The 21,286-nt window shown below is 49.2% G+C and overlaps 1 protein-coding gene across 2 annotated transcripts; it reads right to left on the bottom strand.

The window, feature by feature from the left end:
• Window positions 1–5,721: 5,721 nt before the first annotated feature.
• Window positions 5,722–21,203, bottom strand: UBFD1 (ubiquitin family domain containing 1). 2 transcript variants are annotated; one of them, XM_039234388.1, is made up of 7 exons: window positions 20,957–21,203; window positions 20,433–20,765; window positions 19,289–19,497; window positions 16,485–16,550; window positions 16,223–16,328; window positions 12,284–12,366; window positions 5,722–7,275 (listed from the first exon to the last, which is right to left on the bottom strand). In XM_039234388.1, the coding sequence occupies exons 1-7, from the start codon at window positions 20,979–20,981 to the stop codon at window positions 7,228–7,230; spliced, it is 870 nt and encodes a 289-aa protein (XP_039090319.1). In that variant the 5' UTR covers window positions 20,982–21,203; the 3' UTR covers window positions 5,722–7,227. The 2 variants fall into 2 exon arrangements, with proteins under 2 accessions (XP_039090319.1, XP_039090318.1); XM_039234387.1 differs by lacking the exon at window positions 5,722–7,275 and adding an exon at window positions 9,192–9,589 and having other exon boundaries at window positions 20,957–21,198.
• Window positions 21,204–21,286: the final 83 nt, after the last annotated feature.

The raw sequence follows: 21,286 nt of genomic DNA, 5'->3' as shown, positions 1-21,286 counted from the left end.
TAGAAAGTTCTCTTTCCTCCTGGAAGGTCAGAGTGACACAGAAGTCAGTCTGTAAGTCCTGTATCAGTAAGTACCAGTGCTGTTCCTTTTATTCTTAACAACACTGTGCGAGGTCCTTGGGGTTGAAGCCAGCAGTCGCCTGGCTCTTGATGAGATTTCGTGTGAGACCTGCCAAAGTAACTGCTCCACTTTTAACAGAACGTTTTGTTTGTAGGTGGGGGAAGTGAGATCTTGTGGCAGATAGGAAGTAGTGTAAGAAGCGTACAGGCTGAGGGACCCTCAGCTGGGAGAGAATCTTTTGGCTGAGAGAGGAGGCAGCTTGAGTCCTGGCTGGGCCTGGTTCCTTCCTTGGGGCACCCAGTGCCACCAGTGCCTTCTGTGCTGCCGCTCTCAGTATATTTGGCAGACAGGCCTGCTTTTTCAGGAACAGGAGGCAGGCATTCGTCATCACACCGCACCGTATATGTATGTTTTAATACTTTACGAGTTTTGGAGAAATGCCAGATTGGAGCATAAGGAGCATCCTCACTGTTAACAGCAACATTTGATCAGGGAAGAGACTGCCTGCTTACTGGGTGCTGGAGAGCTGGAAGGGAAGAAAACAGGCTGCAGGCGGCTAGTTTGATTGGGATGAACCACAGTTTTAACATCTGGGGTAGATCGTTCTTCCGGTTATGTCAGCCCCTCGGCAGCTGCACATTTTGCCAAAAAACACATCTGTGGTTGTTTCTGCTTGAGGTCACGAAGTCTAGCGGGGCTGGCACTGAATGCTTTGCTGCCGTCTTCACCATACACCACCAGTGCCCGTTCACGTCCTTCTGGGGCTGTGGGAAGTCTCCAAAGCGCCAGAATCAGGGAAAAAAGCTCACTGAGTCATGCATAGATAATTCCTTGGTAATGCTACTTTAGGATCTAGGTGTGAACAGCAAAGATGTTTCTACTCTAAGAACTTGGCTGGAAAATTCTTTGAGAGACTCGTGTGCCACCACAGGTAAGCAGTGAACTGGCTAAATGTATTCCAGAGTGTGTGAATTAAAACAGCATCAACTGGATTGTGTGCATTTTGCTTTAACGGCCTCCTGCAAATATCTTTGAGGATCTGTGCATCTGTTGTGGGCAGTTTCTTTGATGAGAGGATGATGGCTGTGAGGCTGGTCTTAACCTGCTTCTCGTTCCGTCTCCAGTTCTGCCATGTCACTCCTCAGTCTTGTGTGTCCTCCAGGCAGCACGTGCGCCCATTCAGCCAGCGAAGCAGTGATGGCCCTGCCATGGATGGGACACACTTTGCCAGGTGGGGCCTGGGCACGCTCCCCGCCCTCAGCTACCCATCTCATCAGACAGACAGACAGAATCCGTGTGATCCGTCCTGTTCGGGACCAGCGGTGTGCCAACAAGCGCCGCTGCTCCTAGCTGATGAACTGAGAGACGTCACCTCCAGGTTTTGTTGGAATCATCAACCTGAATCTCATCACCAGGAAATCAATTGAGAAGGTGGGACTTAAAAAAAAAAAATCAGTGTCCTGGGGGAAAAAAAAGCAACTATCCTAAATTAAAGGGGACCAGAGATACAGCAGCTTCATGAAATGTGAAGCTTGAAAGGACTGGGGGAAAGATCAAGATGTTCAGGGGACAACTGGACTGGATATAGGTGACAAAACAATGTTCAATTTGTCAGGTCTATTAACAGCCTTATGTAGTAGACTGAACTTATTCTTAGGGAACAGACATTTGCTGACACCTGCGGGTAGAGCATCAAGATGTCCCCGGCTAACTTGTAGATGGTTCAGCACAAGAAGAGAAAAAAGAGTGACACAGCATGTTTACAACTGGTGGCCAGGTGACAGGAGTGTGCGTGCGTGCATGCCTGTTCACTGTACTATTCTTTCCACAGTTCAGTTTGAAATCTGACAAACTAAAAAAAAAAAAAAATTCATGCTACGTGTAACATATAGAAGACTAGCTCAATAGTAATTTTACACAGCTATATGGGAAGATCGATGTTTATCATGATCCCATTTCTTTAAAACACATACTGAAATGTTAATGATTACCAAGTGGTAGGAATACATGGGCTTAATTCTGTCAATCAGTATTTCTTTAATTATAAATACCACATATTGTGTAATAAATGAAAATATAAAAGTGATATTTAACAGTCTGTGGAAACTGGGAGGAGCGGAGCAGAAGCGGGGGCACGATACTTGGGACGGGCACCGGCGGGCAGTGAAGCCTGAGCAGAGTTCCTAACGTTCTGCAGGAGCTGGCCAGGCAGGCAGGCGAGCGGCATGTACCAAGGCAGGTGGGACATCAATTTGCTCAGTGTGGGACTTTGCTGCAGGGTGGGGCTGCCTGCAGCTCCTGACCCTGGCGGGGATTGTGTCCCTAAAGAGGGCCTTAGCCTGGTTAAGGAACTCGGTGGCAGTGGGTGCATCTTCTGCAGAGGACACAGATACACTTGGCCTCAGATGCTGGCGGCTACGCAAAGGGTGGGCTGAGGGCATGGACAAGGTAGTTACTGGAAGGGCCCATGAGAAGAATGCAGATTTGGGGGACGGGATAAAGAGGGATGGACTGGAAAGATCTTGTGGGAATAAAAATGGCAACACTTGGTCAGATGAAAAAGGCAGCCAGCCTATGGTCTGCCTGAAGTGTCTGGCTTGAGTGCTGTTGGAGTTGCTGCCTCAAATAGGGAATGGAGGAGGATCAGCTTGAAGGGGGATAGAATTTCAGTTGAGGACTGTGTTGGATTTGTTTGTGGGATACCCAAGCAAATGACCAGTAACCAGCAGGGCTCAAGAAAAACTCCGGACTGGAGTCACGGGGCTAGAGTCTGAGTTTGCAAGGTGCTCCCCCCTCCCCACCATGCTGGTTCCCTCCAGCTGCAAAGTCCCCCATTGAGTTAAACCCCCCAGCCTTAAGGGTTTTAAGTGGCAATGACTGACTCTCAGTTCGGGAATGGATGCTTCCATGTGTAAACCTTAAGTGAAGGATGGATCGGAACTGAGAACTGAGAGACTACCTACCACTTGGAATTTTATCAAGTACTGGATTACTTACTGTTTTGATTTTTTACATAGTAGCCAATTAAAAAGCAAATGTCAGGGTTCAAAGTTTAAAAATAGAATTTACAGACGCAAGTTAGTGCCCTTAAGGTATTTAGCTAAGCCGCAAGTTAGTGCTCTTAAGATATCTAGCGAAGCTGGGGAAAGAAGAAAATCTATGAAAGAAAAAGTAGCAGAGGACCTGCCTGGGTTCTCAACAATAAGGTGCGTATCTAGAGCTCAGACTTTGGTGACCGGCAAAACTGGGTTCTGGATGGTAGCTTCCCTCACTGGTGGGCACACAACCTTGGCTAAGCCACTTAGCTTGGCTGCACCTGTCTCCTCTAATGGGTAAAGTTGGGAAGATGAGGGATGTAGTCAAGTGTTGACTATAACACACATAAATAATTTGACCCATTGCCTGGCACATGGTAAGACTCGAAGAAGCCAATGTCACAGGACCAGAAGGCAGTCTGGAGTGAGTCCCTTTCCAAGTAGCACTGGCCTGACATTTATTTAGCAAGAGATCAAAACCTTGCTTGGTGGTCTGCCAAAGCTGCTCTGTTTTCTACAGGTTGGAGTATGTGAAAGCCCCAGACTCACAATGAATGAAGTCAACTAGCACATGCCTCGGATTTCCACGCCAAAGTTACCACGTTTGTGTGTTTGTGGAGGGCAGAGCAACAAGCCCCCAGTGAGAGCGCTATCTGGCAAAGCAGAGTTGGGAGTTAGTAGGTCAGACACCTGACAGCCTGACTTGAGTGCGTGCATTGGGCCATAGGTGGGAGACCCTGGGTTTTCCATTTACACAAGCCGAATCACAGTGCCTATGTCATGTGAATCAGGTTTGTCACCAAAAACCAAGAGTTCTGATTCCTGGACCCCTAGAGTCTGTAAGTCTTAGATGGAGGAAGGGAACGGGAACAGTGGCCGAGAGGACTCTGCTCTGTGAGGTGCTGCTGCCCTGAGCACACCTCCTCCAGAGCCCTGCTCTGGCCAACTGTTGACAAACCCACGACATAAAGTAGTGCAAGGCTCAGGCAAGAAAGTTAGAGATCAGGGATCACAGTGAAGATGAAGATGAAAGAAATCTATGGGGGAAATTAAGGTGGGAGAGAAAAACCAAGATTAGCAACAGCAGAAAAGCTAAGTGGGTACCGAAGAAACACAAGACCGGGGGTAAAGCAGCAAAAACATAAGGATTAGGAGTTGGGAAAATAAAGCTCTAGAAGATATTTTGGTCTGTATGTCAGATACTGCTGAATTGATAGGAACTCTCTTGGATGAGACAATGGTGTTGTGCTCAGGTACAGCAGTGTGATTCTTAGGAGGTGAGTGCTCAGTGTCATTAGGTCTGAATGTCTGTCCAGTGTTCCAGCAAAATAAAGTGCATGTGTGTCTGTAGAAGAAAGCAAGCAGTGGTGTTGATATTTTAACAATTGGTGAACCTCGGTGAAAAGTGCAATTTTCTGTAGGTTTGAAAATTTCCAAAACTAAAAAAAAGGGAGAACAGTGAGGGATTAACATTAGATAAGGGGGAAGGGGTAAAACAGAAGAAACTCAAGAATTATAAGTTATGAAATGGGGTGAACAGTAGGAAAACTTCTATCAGGAGACTCAGATAGGCTAATGAAGGCTTCAGATCAAAACTAGCCTTGATAAACTAGGGAAAGAAAGCTGGAGGGGTTAATTTGGCTCAAAGTAGGCAAGTGGTGTTGGCAGAGAGCTCATGGGCAGGATGGAGCTCAGCCTCCCACAGCACGGCCGGGCCAAGCAGAGCACGTCTTGAGCCAAGAGTAGGAAGACCTTGCCTCCTGCTCCAATGACTAGTTCATGGGGTTCCTACTGTAGACAGTCCAGCTGGAATTTATCTCATTCTCCATTTGAGGACAGTCGCTCATCCTATTAGTTTGAAGGTGCCTGGAATAACCGTTCCAAACTGGGATAAAATCCAGAAGCACCCTCTGTATAGATTCTCCAGGTGGGCATCAGCCCCTGTGCAGCACATGCACAGCCCCAGTCTACCTCTCTCCCATACAACAGATCCTTAAGAGCCTGACAGCACTGCTTCAGGATTGAGATGCTGGGAAAATGCAGGAAAAAGGGGGGTGGGAGGGGGCGCGGCACAATGAGACCAGAACCTTCCAGAACATTTACACAGTGGGCAGATGAGAGAGGGTCCCATGGGTGGTACTGGGTCAAAATCAGTTTTGACAAACTGTCACGACTCTTCATTCATGCCAAGGACTGTTTTTGTCCTGTTTTTGTCCTGTTTTTGGAACTATATCTTCTCTTCCCCTCCCAACCCCCCTCCCCGCCACCGCCGCATTCCATCTCAGTGTTTTATTAAACATGCCCAGCTGAAGTCACCCGAGGCACGAGTCAGAAGGCACACGGACAGGGAGGCAGCTTTCCTCCGACACCTGGGGGGCCAGAGCACAGAAGGTGGGCCGCTTTACCCCAAGCATGTCTGACAAGTAGGTCATTTTGGCTAACATAGTAAACAGACCGAGATCTCTGTATTGACTCTTTTTCACAGGAACAAATATGGATATATTTAAAACCAAATAAATAAGAGAATTCTATGGCAAAAAAAAAAAAGGCCCTGGGCCCAGTCCCAAATGTTGGTCAATCCCCAGCATGGATTAGGCGCATGAAAAACTGGAAGGAAGAGACGCAATTAATTATCAAACTTTAATTGATAGACTAATCTTACAGGATAAACAATAAGACAGCTAGTCAAGGTTACACTTTAAAAAAAATCCAGCAGCGCAAATCTAATAGACTAAATACGTTCAACTCCTCCCAAACAGGCATTTGATTTAAAAACAGAAACCAGAACAGAGCGCACACCACAAGGAAACATGGTACTTACGTATATTGTCAAATAATTGTGCAGAACTCTTTAAGAAAGAAAAGGAAAGAGATTTTTAGAAATTTAGAAAGCAGTAGAACCACCCAGCCTGGCAGGGAGATGTGCCAGATGTTCTGCACTCCGGAGGGCTCCTGACCGCCTGTAACTTCAGAGAGGCCTTGCGGCCCTACTCGGAAGCAAACAGGTGCCAATCCTAACTGGAGAGGTCTTCCTCACAAAGCCTTAAGACAAAGGGACTGTCCTTTTTCCAAGACAACAGGCGTGAACAGAGCAGCAAGGAGCAAGAGAGAGGTCTCCCTCAGAAGATGGGGTGAAAAGCAGGCCTGCCCTCGCACGGCCCTGGCACGCAGAGTCCATCCCTTCCCCTTCGCTGCCCCAGCAAAGCAAGGGTGGGCCAAGTGCAAGAGCCCAGGACGGCTCCTCCAGGCACATGGTTAAAGGAAGAAGAGGAAAGCGAGTCCCTTCTGGCTGAAACATGGCAACTTTTCTGAGATGTGGCAAAGTGGCAGAGTTGGTCTCTTTGGCCCTCGTCAGGCAGAGCAGCCGCTGAAGGAACCTACGGAAGCCTCAGCGGCCCCTACTGTGTCCGCAAGGGCATCCTTAGTGCAATCCCATCTGCAAAGAGCAAACGCTACTCGCGAAAGGCCCAGCTTCAATTAAAATACTTCACACCAGAGACTTCCAGCAATTCGCCAGTTTGCTTTTCTAAGTTCTCTGACCAGACTGACAGAAACAGAGCTGCGAGGGCCGGAGCCCTGGCAGCAGTGACCCTACCACTACTCGGCCAAGTGGCCTCGGGGAGGGAAGAGAGATCTGATGTCTGTGGCAAAGACCCACTGGGGAAGCAGCCCCTCTGGAGGCCCGGGAGGCGCCCGGCACGGAAGAGATGGCGACTCCGCAGCCTGCTCCCTGCCCACCGGGCCCCTCCTTGGAACCAGCTCCTTCTGAGGCCACCTGACTGCAAGTCCCCTGCCACGGGGAGGCAGGACACGCCCCAGGGAAGGAACTAGTCCCCTCCAACAGGGAAGGTGCTGCACAGAAATAGTCCTGAGGAAAAATGAACACTGATGCCACCAAGGGGGATGAGTACTTCATTTTGCTAACACAGACTTAGTATATTCTGGACCATAAACAAGGTTAGGAGAGACCGCTCATGGGACCGAGTGACAAACCCGTAAATACTGCTGTGACCCAGACACGGATCTAAATCAAATACTTCTCCCAGCGGCTTCTGATGCTGTCCACCTCTGCTCTCCCGAGCGCTCCCAGCAAGGTCTCCATGCAGACAGGGTCAGGAGCCAGAGCTCAAGATCATTCTAGCAAATTTACTGAGCTCCATAAAGCAATACTCCAACGGCTCTGTATGAAAAGATGTCGTTGACGTTATTATATATAGTATCTCGAAGTAAGGAAAAAAGCACCATTTTACGTAAAACAAAAAGGCTCACGCAGGCTTTGGTCCTGCCTAGAAATGACAGCAGCCTGAGTGAGAAGCAGTTTGGCCCTTGGGGAGCAGGGAGACGAAGGGACGCACACTCTCAGTGGGAGGGAAGGAGGACAGACGGCACGGGCAGCCACCAAACAGGCCACACAGGAGAGCTGGCGGGAAGGGCCTCGGAGAGCAGCACTGTGAGGCCAGTCTGGGGATGGAGACACCGGCTCTGCGGGAACAGAAGTGGGCGTGTGGCCCTGTCAGGACACGTCTCCAGGACAGGGGCGCTGGCCAACGAAGAGGGCAGTATTCACACCGAGAGGCCACCCCACTCTCTACGTGATCATTTCCTCTGCAGAGACCCGTCCATCGCAGAGGGAGGCTCTGACAAGTAGCAAAAAAGCCCTTTGCTCCAGGCACCACAGGCCAACAAGGACAGAAATGCTGCAGCAACTGCTCCTTCTTCAAGGGATGACAAACAGGCAGTTTCTTGGATGCGACACTTCACTTAATGTACGTATGCCCCCGCCCCCCAAAAAAGCAAGAGTAGATTTCCCTGCCCAGATGCGTAACCAGGCACGGGCTATACCGTGAGAAGCACGAGTCTGTCTACATGGACTGGATGCCTGAACTACAGCTTGGAAGGGAAGGGTGTAGAGTATCATCATTAACTGGCTCACAAGGAATAGTCATCTTAGGCGAACACATGCTAATTACGTTTCACAGAATGAGGGGGAACAGCCTAGAATCCAAAATGTGAAGTCCGGAAAATCTCTCGCCAAACCTTACGATGAGAGCCTGCAGCCAGGGAGAAGAGAGCGGCGAAGACAGCCAGCAGGGGAAAAGCAAAGAGCACAGAGGGGATCATTCACCAAGAGACTTGCCCTCGTGTCAGAGTCCATCAAGCCATAAGGAGACAACAGAAGCTCACGTGTACCAAGAACATAAGGGCTAAAACCAGAAGAGGGTGAGCTAATTCACAAAAGCGATTTATCCCATTTTCGATGTTAAATACATCGGCCAACCCACCAGGTCAACATGTCTTTTATTGAGAAAGGTAGCATCTCTGGCCCTGGGATGAAGGACACTTGAACATAACGCATGAGCAGAAGGACCAAATGGAGAAGCATAATTGAAATAATTGTTGGACTGCTTAAGAATTTCTTGGAAATCTGAAAGAAAGAAGGATCTGGGCCTGTGGCTGTATGGCTGTGGAAACCGTCTTCCAGATCCTCCTCGAAGAGGCCTTGGTTGGCCTGGGAGCTGTGGCTTTTGAGCAGCGCAGCCCAGGTGTGCACTCACGCCGGGCTGGGCCTCGAGGCCAAATCAGTGAGGCCGCCAGACAACCACGGCACCAGCAGCGGAACTCCCCAGAGATCGGGGCCCAGTGCGAGAGCTCCCTGCCCTCAACCAAACAGCTCTTCCTCTCCCACCGCGCGTTCTCAAGCAGCAGCACCGTGGGAGGGAGGCCAGGAGAGGAAGCCCTGATGAGGTACAAAAACAGGAACTGACATCTTTGGGTTTTAAAACAAAAACTCAAATCTAGGAAGCGAGAACATAAAAATGGGAAAAGAATTCAATCTGAATCGATGGACAGAAAAATATGGCTTACTAACCCCCCTTGTTTTGCATACAATTTTATATGAAAAAGAAAAAGCCCAGCTCATCACAACGCAGTCCAAATGTTTGCAACCAAAGAGTTATGAAAATATTTCAGTTGAAGTCACCTTAAAAAAAAAACAAAAAACAAAAAAAGGAATCCAGCAAGCTTTTTATATCATTCTTTTCTAAACAAAATTGGTAGATCTACTCTCAAACACACTTAAGAGTATTCCACACAACATGTTCGGAATTCAGATTTATTGATTTCCACCGTATCAACTTTAAAAATGGTATGAAGCTGACTGCAAGAAAAGGGAACCGGTGATTTTAAGTTAAAATTAAGCTAATGGTGAAAGTACATCACCTCTGGCTTCAGTCACCACATCGCCTTAGATTGGATATAGCTTTTTTTTTTTTTTTTTTTTTTGAACAAAGTCCCAGAACTCTGAAATCCAGGGATGCTGCAGGCCTCTCCCAGCAATGTCCTTCACTTTGGGTCAGTCTCCTGGGCCAGAGGTGAAAGTGCTTTCAAAAATACTGCCACTTCCCCAGCACAGTGTCTTTGATTGCATCCACATATTGAGTTGGGACCCAGTACACCCAGTAGTAAGAGGCTTCCGTGGGGCCCAACTGAAACGCCTGGAAGGGAAAAAGGAAAACCAAGCGGTACTTCAGAGGTCGGGAGACTAGGCAAGCAGCACGACACACACGGGGGAGGGCTGAGAAGTGAATTCATTACGGGAAGGGGAAAACTGTGCACACGGGGAGCATTCTCCTGTCCGAAAACAAAATAAAAAAACAAAAAGTGGTGGGCGAGTTAAGCATAGCCGATCCTAAAGCAGTGGCTCCCAAACTTGAGTGTGCATCAGAACCATCTGAAGGCTTATTAGAACAGACTGGTGGGCTCCACCCCCCCGCCCAGAGTTTCTGATTCTGGGAGGTCCAGGGCCTGAGAATCTGCATTTCTAACAAGATCCCAGGTGATGTCATACTACTGATCCAGAGACCAGTCTGACAACCACTGCCCTAGAGAAACTGTCACACATGCACAAGAAGATAGGTCTGAAGGTTCAAAGCAGCACTGTCAGAACTGAGGACAACCCGGGAACAACCTACATGTCCATCGGTAAGGGAACGCAAAACTAAAAGTGACGTGATGGCCTACTCGTATGAATGCGGGATCATTTTTCAAAGGTACGAACTGGATCTACAGTTAATACAAACAGATCACGATGTCGAACCAAAAACATCAAGTTGCAGAACGATACATACCATGAGACCATTTATGAAAACTGAAAAAACACAAAACAGTACTGTATCTTGTCCATGGATTTATACGAACATAGAAGCGTAGAGAGCTGGGAAGGATCCACATGATAAATCATGCTCGTGGTCATGGGGGAGGGGGAGACACTGGGGACGTGTTCACTGTTGGTAGATTTTATTTAAAAAAAAAAAAGTTTAAAGCCATTCACAGTGATCATTTCTTTGTGACGGATATATGGGTTTGTTATGGTACTCTCTGTTCTTTTCTGCCTTTTTAAACATTTCTCTGGGAACAAAAGCACAGCCATCCTTCTCTGATGTGAACTATGATACTATCAATCTAGCTACTGATATGGCATCTAAAAAATGAGGAAAGTCCTTTCACTTAGAGGTGAGGATGCCACTTAATGGTGTTTAGTGACGAGAAGGGGCTAGGAGCACTACTCTCTGCCAGAGATGACCTGAGAGAGAAACAAACACTTAAACCGAGTTAAGAAGGCATTGGTCATCCAAGCCAGCTTCTGAGGGGCGCCCAGGTGGCTCAGTCGGTTCAGCGTCTGACTTTGGCTAAGGTCATGATCTCACGGTTTGTGGGTTTGAGCCCCGCGTGGGGCTCTGTGCTGACAGCTGGGAGCCTGGAGCCTGCTTTGGATTCTGTGTCTCCCTCTCTCTCTGCCCCTCCCTTGCTCATGCTCTGTTTCTCTCTCTCTCTCTCTCTCTCTCAAAAAGAAATAAACAGTAAAGAAAAAAACAAAAAAAAAAACCCAAACCAACTTCTGAAAGGACCACTCAACTTGTCTGAAATCCCTCTCACCAGGCTGCTTAAAAACCAGAGCTGTAAATGCTACCAGGCAAAATGGGAAAGATGAAAATTTCAAAAGGGAGTGAAGGGGCCCAGCTGAAAAAACCTAGAATCCAACTTTGTAAATGGAAAAAACAGCTGAGTAGGCAGAACAAATGTGTCTGCAATCCTTTAAGGAAGGGCTGCCAGAGGGCCTGACAGCAGCCCCAGTAACGAGGTCACTCCCAGGTCACCCAGAAGCCCTGTGGCCCAGGGACTGCAACCCCAATGGTGGCCTGGTTTCAGTGCCTCGGAGCGGACAGGCACCAACAAGCCAAGAGAGGGGACAGGACTGACTTCCCCCAGAGCCAGTGGACTTGCCCTCTGCCCAGAGAGAACTTCTGGAACACCAGAACCCCCTTTTTCTGGGATCTTCTCACACCTCCCTCTGCAGGGGATTCTGTAACACCACCTCGCAGGTCAAGCCATAGCTGCTCCTTATCCCCATGGGGCTGACACAGCTACAGTGCTATTAGCAGGAAACTAAAACATCGTCTTCCTCTGATGGGAGAATGGCAGGCAGCCCTGTCCCTACCTACTATTGGCTCAGGTAAGGTCCCGGGCCTAGTAACTTACAAGTTCTGGTAATCAAACTTCACTTCTAAAGTGGCCCCTCATAACAGCGCTGGGAGAATTCAGGGGTCTGCCCGAGCTGCCCCGTTTACCGCATCACTGGATTCTTGGCTTGTTCTGCACAAACTCGGGGAAGGCCTCCAAATGTCATCCAGGAGAGAAGAGCCTGCTCTCGAGAGTAAACCTCCATGCAGAATGATGACCACAGACCCCATCCTCCTCACAGGGCCCTCAGCCACCTGACAGCTGCCACCTGAGAGCGACACCATCACAGAAGGGGACTGCCTGGCGTCCTCACCAACGCCCAAGATGGTGGGAGATTTTGTTTTAATACGCAGGACAAAAGTTAAAATGAAAACCCACAAGCCAATCCTCCTCTCTGTATTTATTTTCCTGGTCTAAAGACAAAATATTACAAATAAGAGGAAGGTAAAGGTAAAGGTATTAAACATATTCCCTTTAAACTGGTGGGGGGTGCAAAATAAACTCAGGAATAGATTAAGTTCTAGGTAGGTGAAGAAAACGTGAGGGTCTTAAAACTGTGCGTCTTCTGAATACTAAGTTTGCTTCTTCAGTTAAGAAAGCTCAGCTAGAGCCCATTCCCTGCTAGACGAGAAGTGTAGTGAGAGGCCAACCCACGCCGGGTTACTTACCATCATGTGGTAGTCTTCGTGTCCTTCGATAGGTTCACTGACCACATTTTTAATGGAGCCCATGGGCAATTTCTCAGTCCGCTCTAGTTGAGAGGGATTACAGTGATTACTCAAAGGCCCTCCTGTCCACTCCTGTGACTCTGCAGTCCCTCATCAGGGCTGGTGGCTCTGGGATCTACTGTCATCTCAAGTCTCCCATGTGCTCTAGGGACGATGGGACAGTCTTCCGACCAGCACTCCCAGAGCTTTGCTTTGCAGCTGGGAACTTCTTGGGAGCAAACGGGGGATGGGACTTGCAATGACATATTAAAGGTCCCAGGAGCAGAGACAGTGCTTTCCTGGTGTTATCTTTAAAAGCCTGGCAATTTATAAACACCCAAGGATTCCCACTGCAATGTTCTTGCCCAAGCCCAGCAACGGCTAAGGTCTTAGGCACCTGGGGGAGGGACAGTCAAGAGGAACAAGAAGAGAGGCAACAGCATGCCCCTGTGGCTCACGTGGGCGAGGCGTGCTCGGGGGTGTCAGACTAGTTTCTATCCCATCCGCCTTGTCACTTGTCCTCCCACCCCCGTTCCCTCTCCCGGCCCCCCAACCCTCCATACACACACCTGAAGAAGTTCCCTTAAAACATTTATGACATTTCATGGTTAACCCTCAAGACATCACTTATCCCAGGAGGCTGAGACATTCTGCAGCAAGTTTAAGGGTGGCGGGTAAGAAAGAGAAGGCAGTGAGGGATGCCAGGAGTGAGGAGTTTGCAGGAAGTGAGCCACGAGCCGCAGGGTGGGGCCTGGAGGCAGGAGGGGCAGAGTCCTGCACAAGAACCCACCCTCTCGGAGCAGCAGACACAGCGCGGGATGGGCAAGTTCTCAGCAAAGTTATATCAAGTTGGAAAAAACTCATTACAGCCTTTGCAGAAAGGAAAAACTGGAAAAGGCAGAACCTGCAAACAGATGAGTTGACAAAACAGATCTAGAATTTAGGGACCCGGGTTCTCAGATGGCTGGTGACTGGAGGCATTTTATTTCCATTCTGTGGGCCGAAAAATGGGGGGTGGGGAGAACGGATGTGAAGACAGTCCATTCACATTGGGACTTTCAGTGGTCCTAAAACAGTGACCCACAGGCAGGACCTGACCAGCAGCAGTCTTTAAGACTGAAACTTTTTCAAATGCCAGCCATCTTGAAATGTCCAGAGATTTCACACAAAAAGATACATTTCTGGCTTCTCTTGAAAAGTCAAGCCTGGGCCCACATTCCTAGTGACAGCAATGAGCTCGATCCCACTGGCCTCCCCTACGGCCAGGGCACACACCCCCCCTGGCGACTTCACCCACCCATGTCTCCTTCCTGAAGCTCATCCTTCCCGCCACTGGGCCAGAGCCGTGAGGACCGCCTCCTACACGGGCTTCCGCAGAGAGAGTTTAAGCTGCACGTAGGGGCCCCTGAGCGTCACTCTGGAACGAACCCCATCAACAAAGAGGCCAACCAGCTGCTGGGACGGTCACTCCACGGTGGCTGCTCGCCAGTGGAAAGATGAAGCCGGCGGCTGGTAGCCAACTCCCAGAACAAGCTGTCCTGAGGGGAGGCTGCTTATGACACTCAGATGACAAGACTCTTGGGCAAGTGAGGACACTGCGTGACATACATCGATGCAGTGGTCTGGGTGAGAGTAAAAAGCTGAGCCCTGGTCACCCTGTGAAAACAGGGGTCTTGGCCACACTCTTAAATCAGGCTGGTGAATAAGGAGGCTTCCAACAGCTCTGAAGCCCCAACATACCGAGATTCTTCTAGAGTGCTGCCTTCATGACAAAGCAGGAAAGCAGCTGCTCCTACGAGCGGATATAAAACCTCCAACACAGGTACAGGCATCCTGCTTAGGGGCCCAGTGAGGACAGCCTTCCTACACAGCCTCTTCACACGGGTTCCCCAAGGCACCGACAGGCACCTGCAGACTTAGTTCTCCGCCAGCCTCCCCTGCCAGCACCTGTCCTCCTGGCTGTCAGGGACTTTCTGCATCAGCCTTAGCAACTGCTTCAATCGGACTGCCCAGAAGAGAAAGGGGAAATCGAGGAAGAGGCAGGATCTGGGCAAGTCAACAACACATGATGGAGAACTAAGCAAAACCACCTACTAAGTCATGAACAAGTAAGGATGTGACAGAGGCAGGGCAGCTCACAATGGAAGAAAACCGATGCTGTGACAGGCTCTGGAGGAAGGGCAGGATCTATTAAAGAGGATCCAGAGGCCCTTGGGAAAACTGGGGAGCCCTTATGTATTCTGCAAAACCTGCTTTTGACCATGCAGTTAGAGTTGAATGTGAAATAAAGAATATATAGCAAGCTATCATAAAATTGTTAGAAAACTCAAGCATTTGGCATTTCGGTCTTTGTTCGCCTTAAGAACCAGGACAGGATTACAAACAAGAAAACGTGTTTTGACATTCTGAAGGGGAACACACCTCACTCCCCATCGCCCCGCTGATTATTTTCATTAAGCTGTGGTCCCACGTTAAGCAGTCATACTAAATGGCCTGTCCCTGAAACCAGGTAACCTCAGGTGATGGGACCCCTAAACTTCTCTTTAGCATTTACCTCGAACACTGAATACCTACAGTGCTGGCCAGAAACAGGTGAATTAGGCATGTTCGGTTCCCTCCAGGAATCTAACGGGGACAGACAAGTCAGAGAGTAATGAGTGCTCTGGGGATGTAAACGGAGCGCTCTATGAACAGAAGCGGCAGCAATTCGTTTGGGCACCAGGGGAGGCTTCATTAGGGGAGGACATTTCACTGGGCCTCAGAAGATGTTATTAATAATAAGGAATGGGAAGAAGGCATTCCAGGTAAGGGCCCCCTAGGAGCAAAGACGCAGGGCTGTGCAGAGCATGGTGGAAAGTGCAGGCTGGTGCAGCTGAAACCCTCAGCATATTAATGGGGCAAGCGGGACAGAAGGCGAGATCCAGAATAGGACAACACTGGACACTATGTTTAAGCATTTGAACTTGGCCTGAAAGAGCCATAGGTTTTTGAGCATGGGAACCAGTGAGGAAGATGGGCAGGACAGAACAGAACACAGACAGGGAAGGGAAAGGTGAACTTGCTTTAACAAACCAAGTTTAAAGACGCTAGGAGTTCTAACTGGCACAACAGAGTGGCAAAAAAGGGGGGAGGGACACAGATCATCCTGGAGCGTAACTGACAAGACTTTGAACCATCTGGGGGAACTCAGGGGGAGGACAGTCAGAAACAATTCCCAGCCAACAGCAAGCAGCAAGTCCGCCCCACCAGGCACAGGCAGGGGGAGGTGGAGGCAGGCAGAGCACAAACAGGTGAGGGGGGTGGGGACAGGTCCACGGTACTAGGGAAATGCACCTGGTGCGGGGACAAACGCTGACCTCCAGGGGCCAGGCAGGTGACAAACATGAACAAAGCTGGCTCTACAGGAGGCACATGGGGCAGTGAGGACGGAGGCTCATCTGAAACTACCATTTGTCTCCAGCTGATGGCTGCCAGGTGAGAATGCAGGTCCAGAATGGCTACATCTTTTGTTTTTTTGTTTTTTTTTTTTTCAAGAGAAGTCCAAAAACCCCCACATGAGATCAAGTGAAATCTCTTGATTTTTACAGAACATATGTAAATCCAAAAAACCCTGGTCTGTGGACCAGGCCCAGCCCTCAGACCGCACATTTGGGACCTCTGGTTTTGGGGGCATGGGAAGAGCCACTGTTGAAGGACTGGCCCTGACAGAAGACTGAAAAGAATGAGGGAAAACGGTCCAAACAGAAGGTGAGCATCTAAAAGCAAAGACAAAAGCCAGGGGCACGCAAAGCACAGTGGAGAGAGAGAGAGATCTCAGGAGGAGCACAGTCGCACCCAAGAGCGAGCGCCGCCGAGGGCCCACGGCGGCGAGCCAGGAGGAGGCCGTGAGCAGGAACCTACCTTTAGTGCCGATCCACAGCTGGTCTTGTTCTAGCTTGAAGGTGAGTCTCACTTTGCCTCCAGACTTATTGTACATGCCGGATAACGGTACCGTGGGCAGGCGCTCCTGGAGGCACGGGAGCACAGTGAGAGACGGACCAGAAACACGGCGCGACACAGGAGGACAAGGGGCGGGATGTGAGGATGTGATCACAGGAACCTCAGGAAGTCAGAAGGTGGGCCTGGTTCGTTCTCGGAATGCTCACAAAGGAGTCTGGCTTACCTGGGCACCCTTAACAGATGGCATCACATCTTCGGGTTTTCCTTTATCCAACACTTTCCTGTGTTGCTATAAGTCAGAAGAAATAATTAAATGAAACAGTTGACTACATTTAGTCATCTCACTACCTTTCTGAGAAAAAAAAAAAAAAAAACCTTGACATTTTGGCTCAAAAGCTTTTAACGTACAGATCATGGGTCTTTTGACATTAAAGAGCAGAGGCAGGAATGTCTCCGATAGAAATGTCCTGTATCTGTGCGGTCTGAAACAGCAGCCACAGGACATTTGTGGCTATTAAGCACTTGACATGTGGCTAGTAGACATGAGGAACTGAATTCTCAATTTTAATCAATTTTACGCAGCTGCTATATATTACCCACCAGAGCTCTGGAGCACGAGGGTTTCCAGATTGCTAATTCAAGTGAACTCTACTCCCCTTCTCTGACAAAAACACTGCCACTGAAAGGAATAAACACCAAGCTAGAGAGAACCACAAAGGGTGGTGTTCTCCTCGTTAAGTACAAAATGACAGCCATGTCTGTCAACTTAACCTCCCAAAGAAACTGATCAGGAGACTGGTGACCAGTCAGCTACCTGCCTAGACGGGCATTTCTGCAACAAATGGAAACTCAGCGTCCTGCATCTGCCTGGCTGTCCCACCCTAACCCCAACTAAACAGAAAGCCTGGAGAGCCACCTTTCCCAGAGAAATGCTGATGGCTCTACAGACTGACATTAAGAAGTCCCTGACCCTGCCCCCCAGGGTGTTTCAGGCAGCCTGTTAAGGGTTCTCCTTAGGCTCATGGCTCTCTAAAGCAGCTCTCAACCAGCCCAATGCCCAAGCTTGTTTCCGCTCCACCTGGGACTTTATAGGCTGTCATTTGCTCACTATTTGGAAAAGCTGCAACGGTGGAGCAGCAAGTGGGTGAAGGGAAATAATACCACCAAAGTGAAGCACCAGGTGGCCACTTCGAAGCCTCCCTGACATGGCAGAGACCCTCTGCAGGGATTAAACTCAACAGTGCCAGACTGCTAGCAGAGGGTCCCTGTACAAATTGGCCTCAGATTCCTCAACAAGCTGATAAAAAGCCAGGAGAATGGGTCCCTCCCTCTCATTAGGCCACGTCAGGCTTCATAATTAGCATCAGCAGAACAAAGCAGCAGAGATTAACAGCTTAATTCGACTCCTACCTCATAAGCACCTTTTGGAAGAATTTTCCGTGTACTGAGGAAAACACTTCTAAGGCTGTTAAACTACCATGAGTAACTCAAAACCTATGTTTAAGAAGCGTGTAATGCTCCAAGGGTGTAACCAGTGGGAACACCCACTTCTGACATGCTCCCATTTGACAATTTCATGTATGTGGGAGAGGAAGACAGACAATCGGAAAAGAACTCAATTGGTTACATTTTGATCTCATATTTGAGGGTGAAAACGTCCAAGCAAACACCATTTAAGTGTAAACACAGATTTACGACTCCTTAGCTAAAACCCCATAGACAGGTGTTTTAAATTTTTATAAACCCAAAAGTCTAACAGGCTTTATAAAAGCAATATAATTTAAAAATATGTTACACAGGGGATGCCTGGGTAGCTCAGGTGGTTAAGTGTCTGACTGACTCTTGGTTTCAGCTCAGGTCATGAACTCAGAATTCATGAGTTCGTCGGGCTCTGCGCTGACAGCTCAGAGCCTGGAGACTGCTTTGGATTCTAGGTCTCCCTCTCTCTCTCGGCCCCTCCCCCACTCTCTCTCTCTCAAAATTAAATAAGCATTAAAAAAATTTTTTTTGTGTGTTACGTTATCCTCTGTAGGATCTGAGGCAGCAGCTGGTCACCGAACACATGAATATTTCTATGGCAAAACATGAATGTTCACAGTAATTCTGGTCTAGTTTAGATGCCTGGTCAGCTTTTAGAAGCACATACAGAGGATTAGGGATCTGGTACACAAAATTGTCTCCTCACACTATGATCCACATGCCTTGGTGCATGGTCGCTAAAACTAATCTTGGTTCAAACTGGTCTACTCTACTCAGGACACGGGTTAAGTTGAGAATATCTGTTTTGCTGGGACGAGTGGCCAAGAGGCTCCAGGACAATCAGGACAATGAGTGGGTTTGCTGGACAGTAAGGCTGCAAGTGACGGTTCTTCCACCCAACCCCCTCTCCAGGGAAATACTCTCACTCTCCCTAATTACAAAAAGAATTTTAGTGGCTACAATGAGCACAAAACAAGGCTGGATCTCTTCCAACGAACATGGGCAACAAAGAAAGTAAAAAATCAGGCCCCCGTTTCATGGCCCAGGAGGGAAAAAACCCAAAGCCAATGTAGTTATGTTCCTAGTCAGCTTTGTTTGGCTTCCTGAAAAAGTCAGTTTTAGAGGAACCTCTGTTGAGTTCTGCGCCTATCCAGAAACGGCTTGTTGACTTGAGGGAAGCCACAAACCAAAAAACAAATGTAAGCACTTATACAAAACAGGGGGTTCATTCCAACAGTGGCATTTTTCTCTGGCACTGAATAGAGAAGAGAAACCCACAACTGATTCCTTTCAATACCTGGCCTTCCAAAGGCCTTATCCTAAAGTAAGTAGACTTGAGACACACTGACCCGCCAGATGAGACAAAGTTGCAAATCTCAGGTGGTTGTCACCTCCACTCAACAGCCAGCGGCACCCAACTGCTGCCATAAATTTCCATCATGGGCCCTGTCCGAAAAGGAGCTTATTCTAGGGAGAATATCACCAGCCAAGGCTCCAGAGGACAAAGCCTCAAACTTCCCAGGACGAGCAATCACATAACACACTCACTTTCTGCCTGCAGAGCGGCTCCTTCTTGTTCTCTTCAGCCTTTGCGTCTTGCTGGGCAGCATCTTTGGGTGTGTTTACGGCTAAAACATCATTTATCGTGGAGCCAACCACCATGATCTTGGCTCCGCTGGTCACTTTTATTTCTCTCAACGTCTTATCCTCAGGGACGAGTCCCTTGTACATGACTTTTTGCATGGCAGGAGGGAGACCTTGGGAAAAGGTAGGAGGAGAAAGTGAAAGGAAGGGATGAAAAATGTACCTGGACCAGGGCTGTGTGGCAACAGACCTGGAAATGAATACTCCACCATCTTTGTGCGCTCAGGCAACTCACAACCTCTCTGAGTCTGTTTCCCAAAGTTTATAATTGTGATGGCAGTAGTTCCTTCTGCCTGGACTTCTTTTAAGAATTAAAAGTAAAACAAACAGAACATTTATTGCATCCTCTGATATTCAATAATTGTTCAATCGAGTATTAGCTATCATTCATTCCAACCTTTTCCCCAACCCTTCTACTCACACAAATACTAAGTGAAAGACTATAGGCCTTTGAGATACAGAAACCAACAAGGACTAAGTCGTTTTTAGAAACTTCAGGCTATTGGAGAAAACTTTGAAAAAGAAATCATTTCTATTGACAAAGTGCTGTAAACAAGACAAAACTAAAATCTAAATGAGATCTATAAAGAGGCCAGCATTGATAGTGAATAGCAATGTTTCCTAAATTTCCCTTGTGAGAATTACCCAAGGTATTTGCTAAAAATAAACTTCTGGACGCATTCCAGATCCACTGAATCAAACCCTCTAGGGGAAAAGGCCTAGGAGCTATAAATTTAACATGTACCTCAGACGATTTTCATAAGAGATGTTTCCAGCAACACTGCTTGGAAGCTTGGGCCTAAGGGTCAGACCTGGGCCTGAATCTCAGCTCAAATACTTTCTAGCTCTACGATTGTGGGTCCCATTTTCCCCCATCTTAACAATGGGCATATTAGTACCTGCTCTGGATAACTATTCTAAGCATAGAGGGAGATCCAGATGCAGAAAGAGTGGCTAGCCCTGGGTTTAGCACAGTGCAAGCACTAGGAATCGGCAGGCGGGATGAGGGAGGCTGGCTGTCGCTGACAGTGAGTGCCACGACGATTACCTGTAATCGAGTGAATCTTCTGTTTTAGCTCGGAGCCTGTGCTATCCAGGGGGAACTTCACGTCGTGCTTAGTCTTGTTCCAGATGATCTTCAGGTCCACCAGCTCCTTGCCCACGCCACCGCCCGCGTCCTCGCCGTTGCTGACCGAGGCCTGGGCCGCGGGGTCCCCAGGGGGCTGGGCCGGGGCCGGCTGCAAGCTGCCTCGCGCGGCGCAGGACTCCTCGGCCGCCGCCGCCCCCGCCGCGACTTCGGCCTCCAAACAGTTTAGGGGCCGCGCGGGGGCCTCGGTCGCCACCGTCTCGGCCTCCGTGTCCATGCCAGGTTCCTCCATGCCTGCAAGGGGGTTAGGGGGTGGGCGCTCGCCGCAGTCTGGGCCTGGGACCGAACCGTGCTCGGGCGCTGCCGGACCTCCGCTCCCAAGCCAGACTACTCCGCACCGGACCGGGGCGCATCCCTCCCGGAGGCCCGCTTCACTTGGGCCCAACCCGGGCGCCCGCCACCCCCGCCACCCCCGCCACACTCACCATCCGGGGCTCCGGCAGCCGCCATGATGATTGTGTACAACACCCACCGCTCCCGCAGAGGCCGCCGGGAAAAGACTAGCTAGCTGAGATTGGCCCCCGCAGCAGCCCCTAATCTCGCACAGCCTGGCCGGAAACAGGTGGACGTTTCTATGGAGACCCGCCTCCTCCGCTTCCCCAGCCCGGCCCCTGCCACGCTTTAGCTTTCGGGAGCCGAGGGGGGCGGGTCCGGGAAATCGCCCCCTCGATGGGCTCTGCCCCCTAGAGGCCACATGGGGCTGGAGAGGCGTTGGGGAGTATGGGCTTGAAAGCTAGGAGGCCTGCGCCTTTAAG

The sequence above is a fragment of the Hyaena hyaena genome, unplaced genomic scaffold (assembly GCF_003009895.1).
Source record: "Hyaena hyaena isolate Hyena2069 unplaced genomic scaffold, ASM300989v1 scaffold_88, whole genome shotgun sequence".
Taxonomy (NCBI): Eukaryota; Metazoa; Chordata; class Mammalia; order Carnivora; family Hyaenidae; genus Hyaena; species Hyaena hyaena.
This window is presented reverse-complemented; position numbering and strand designations above follow the sequence as displayed.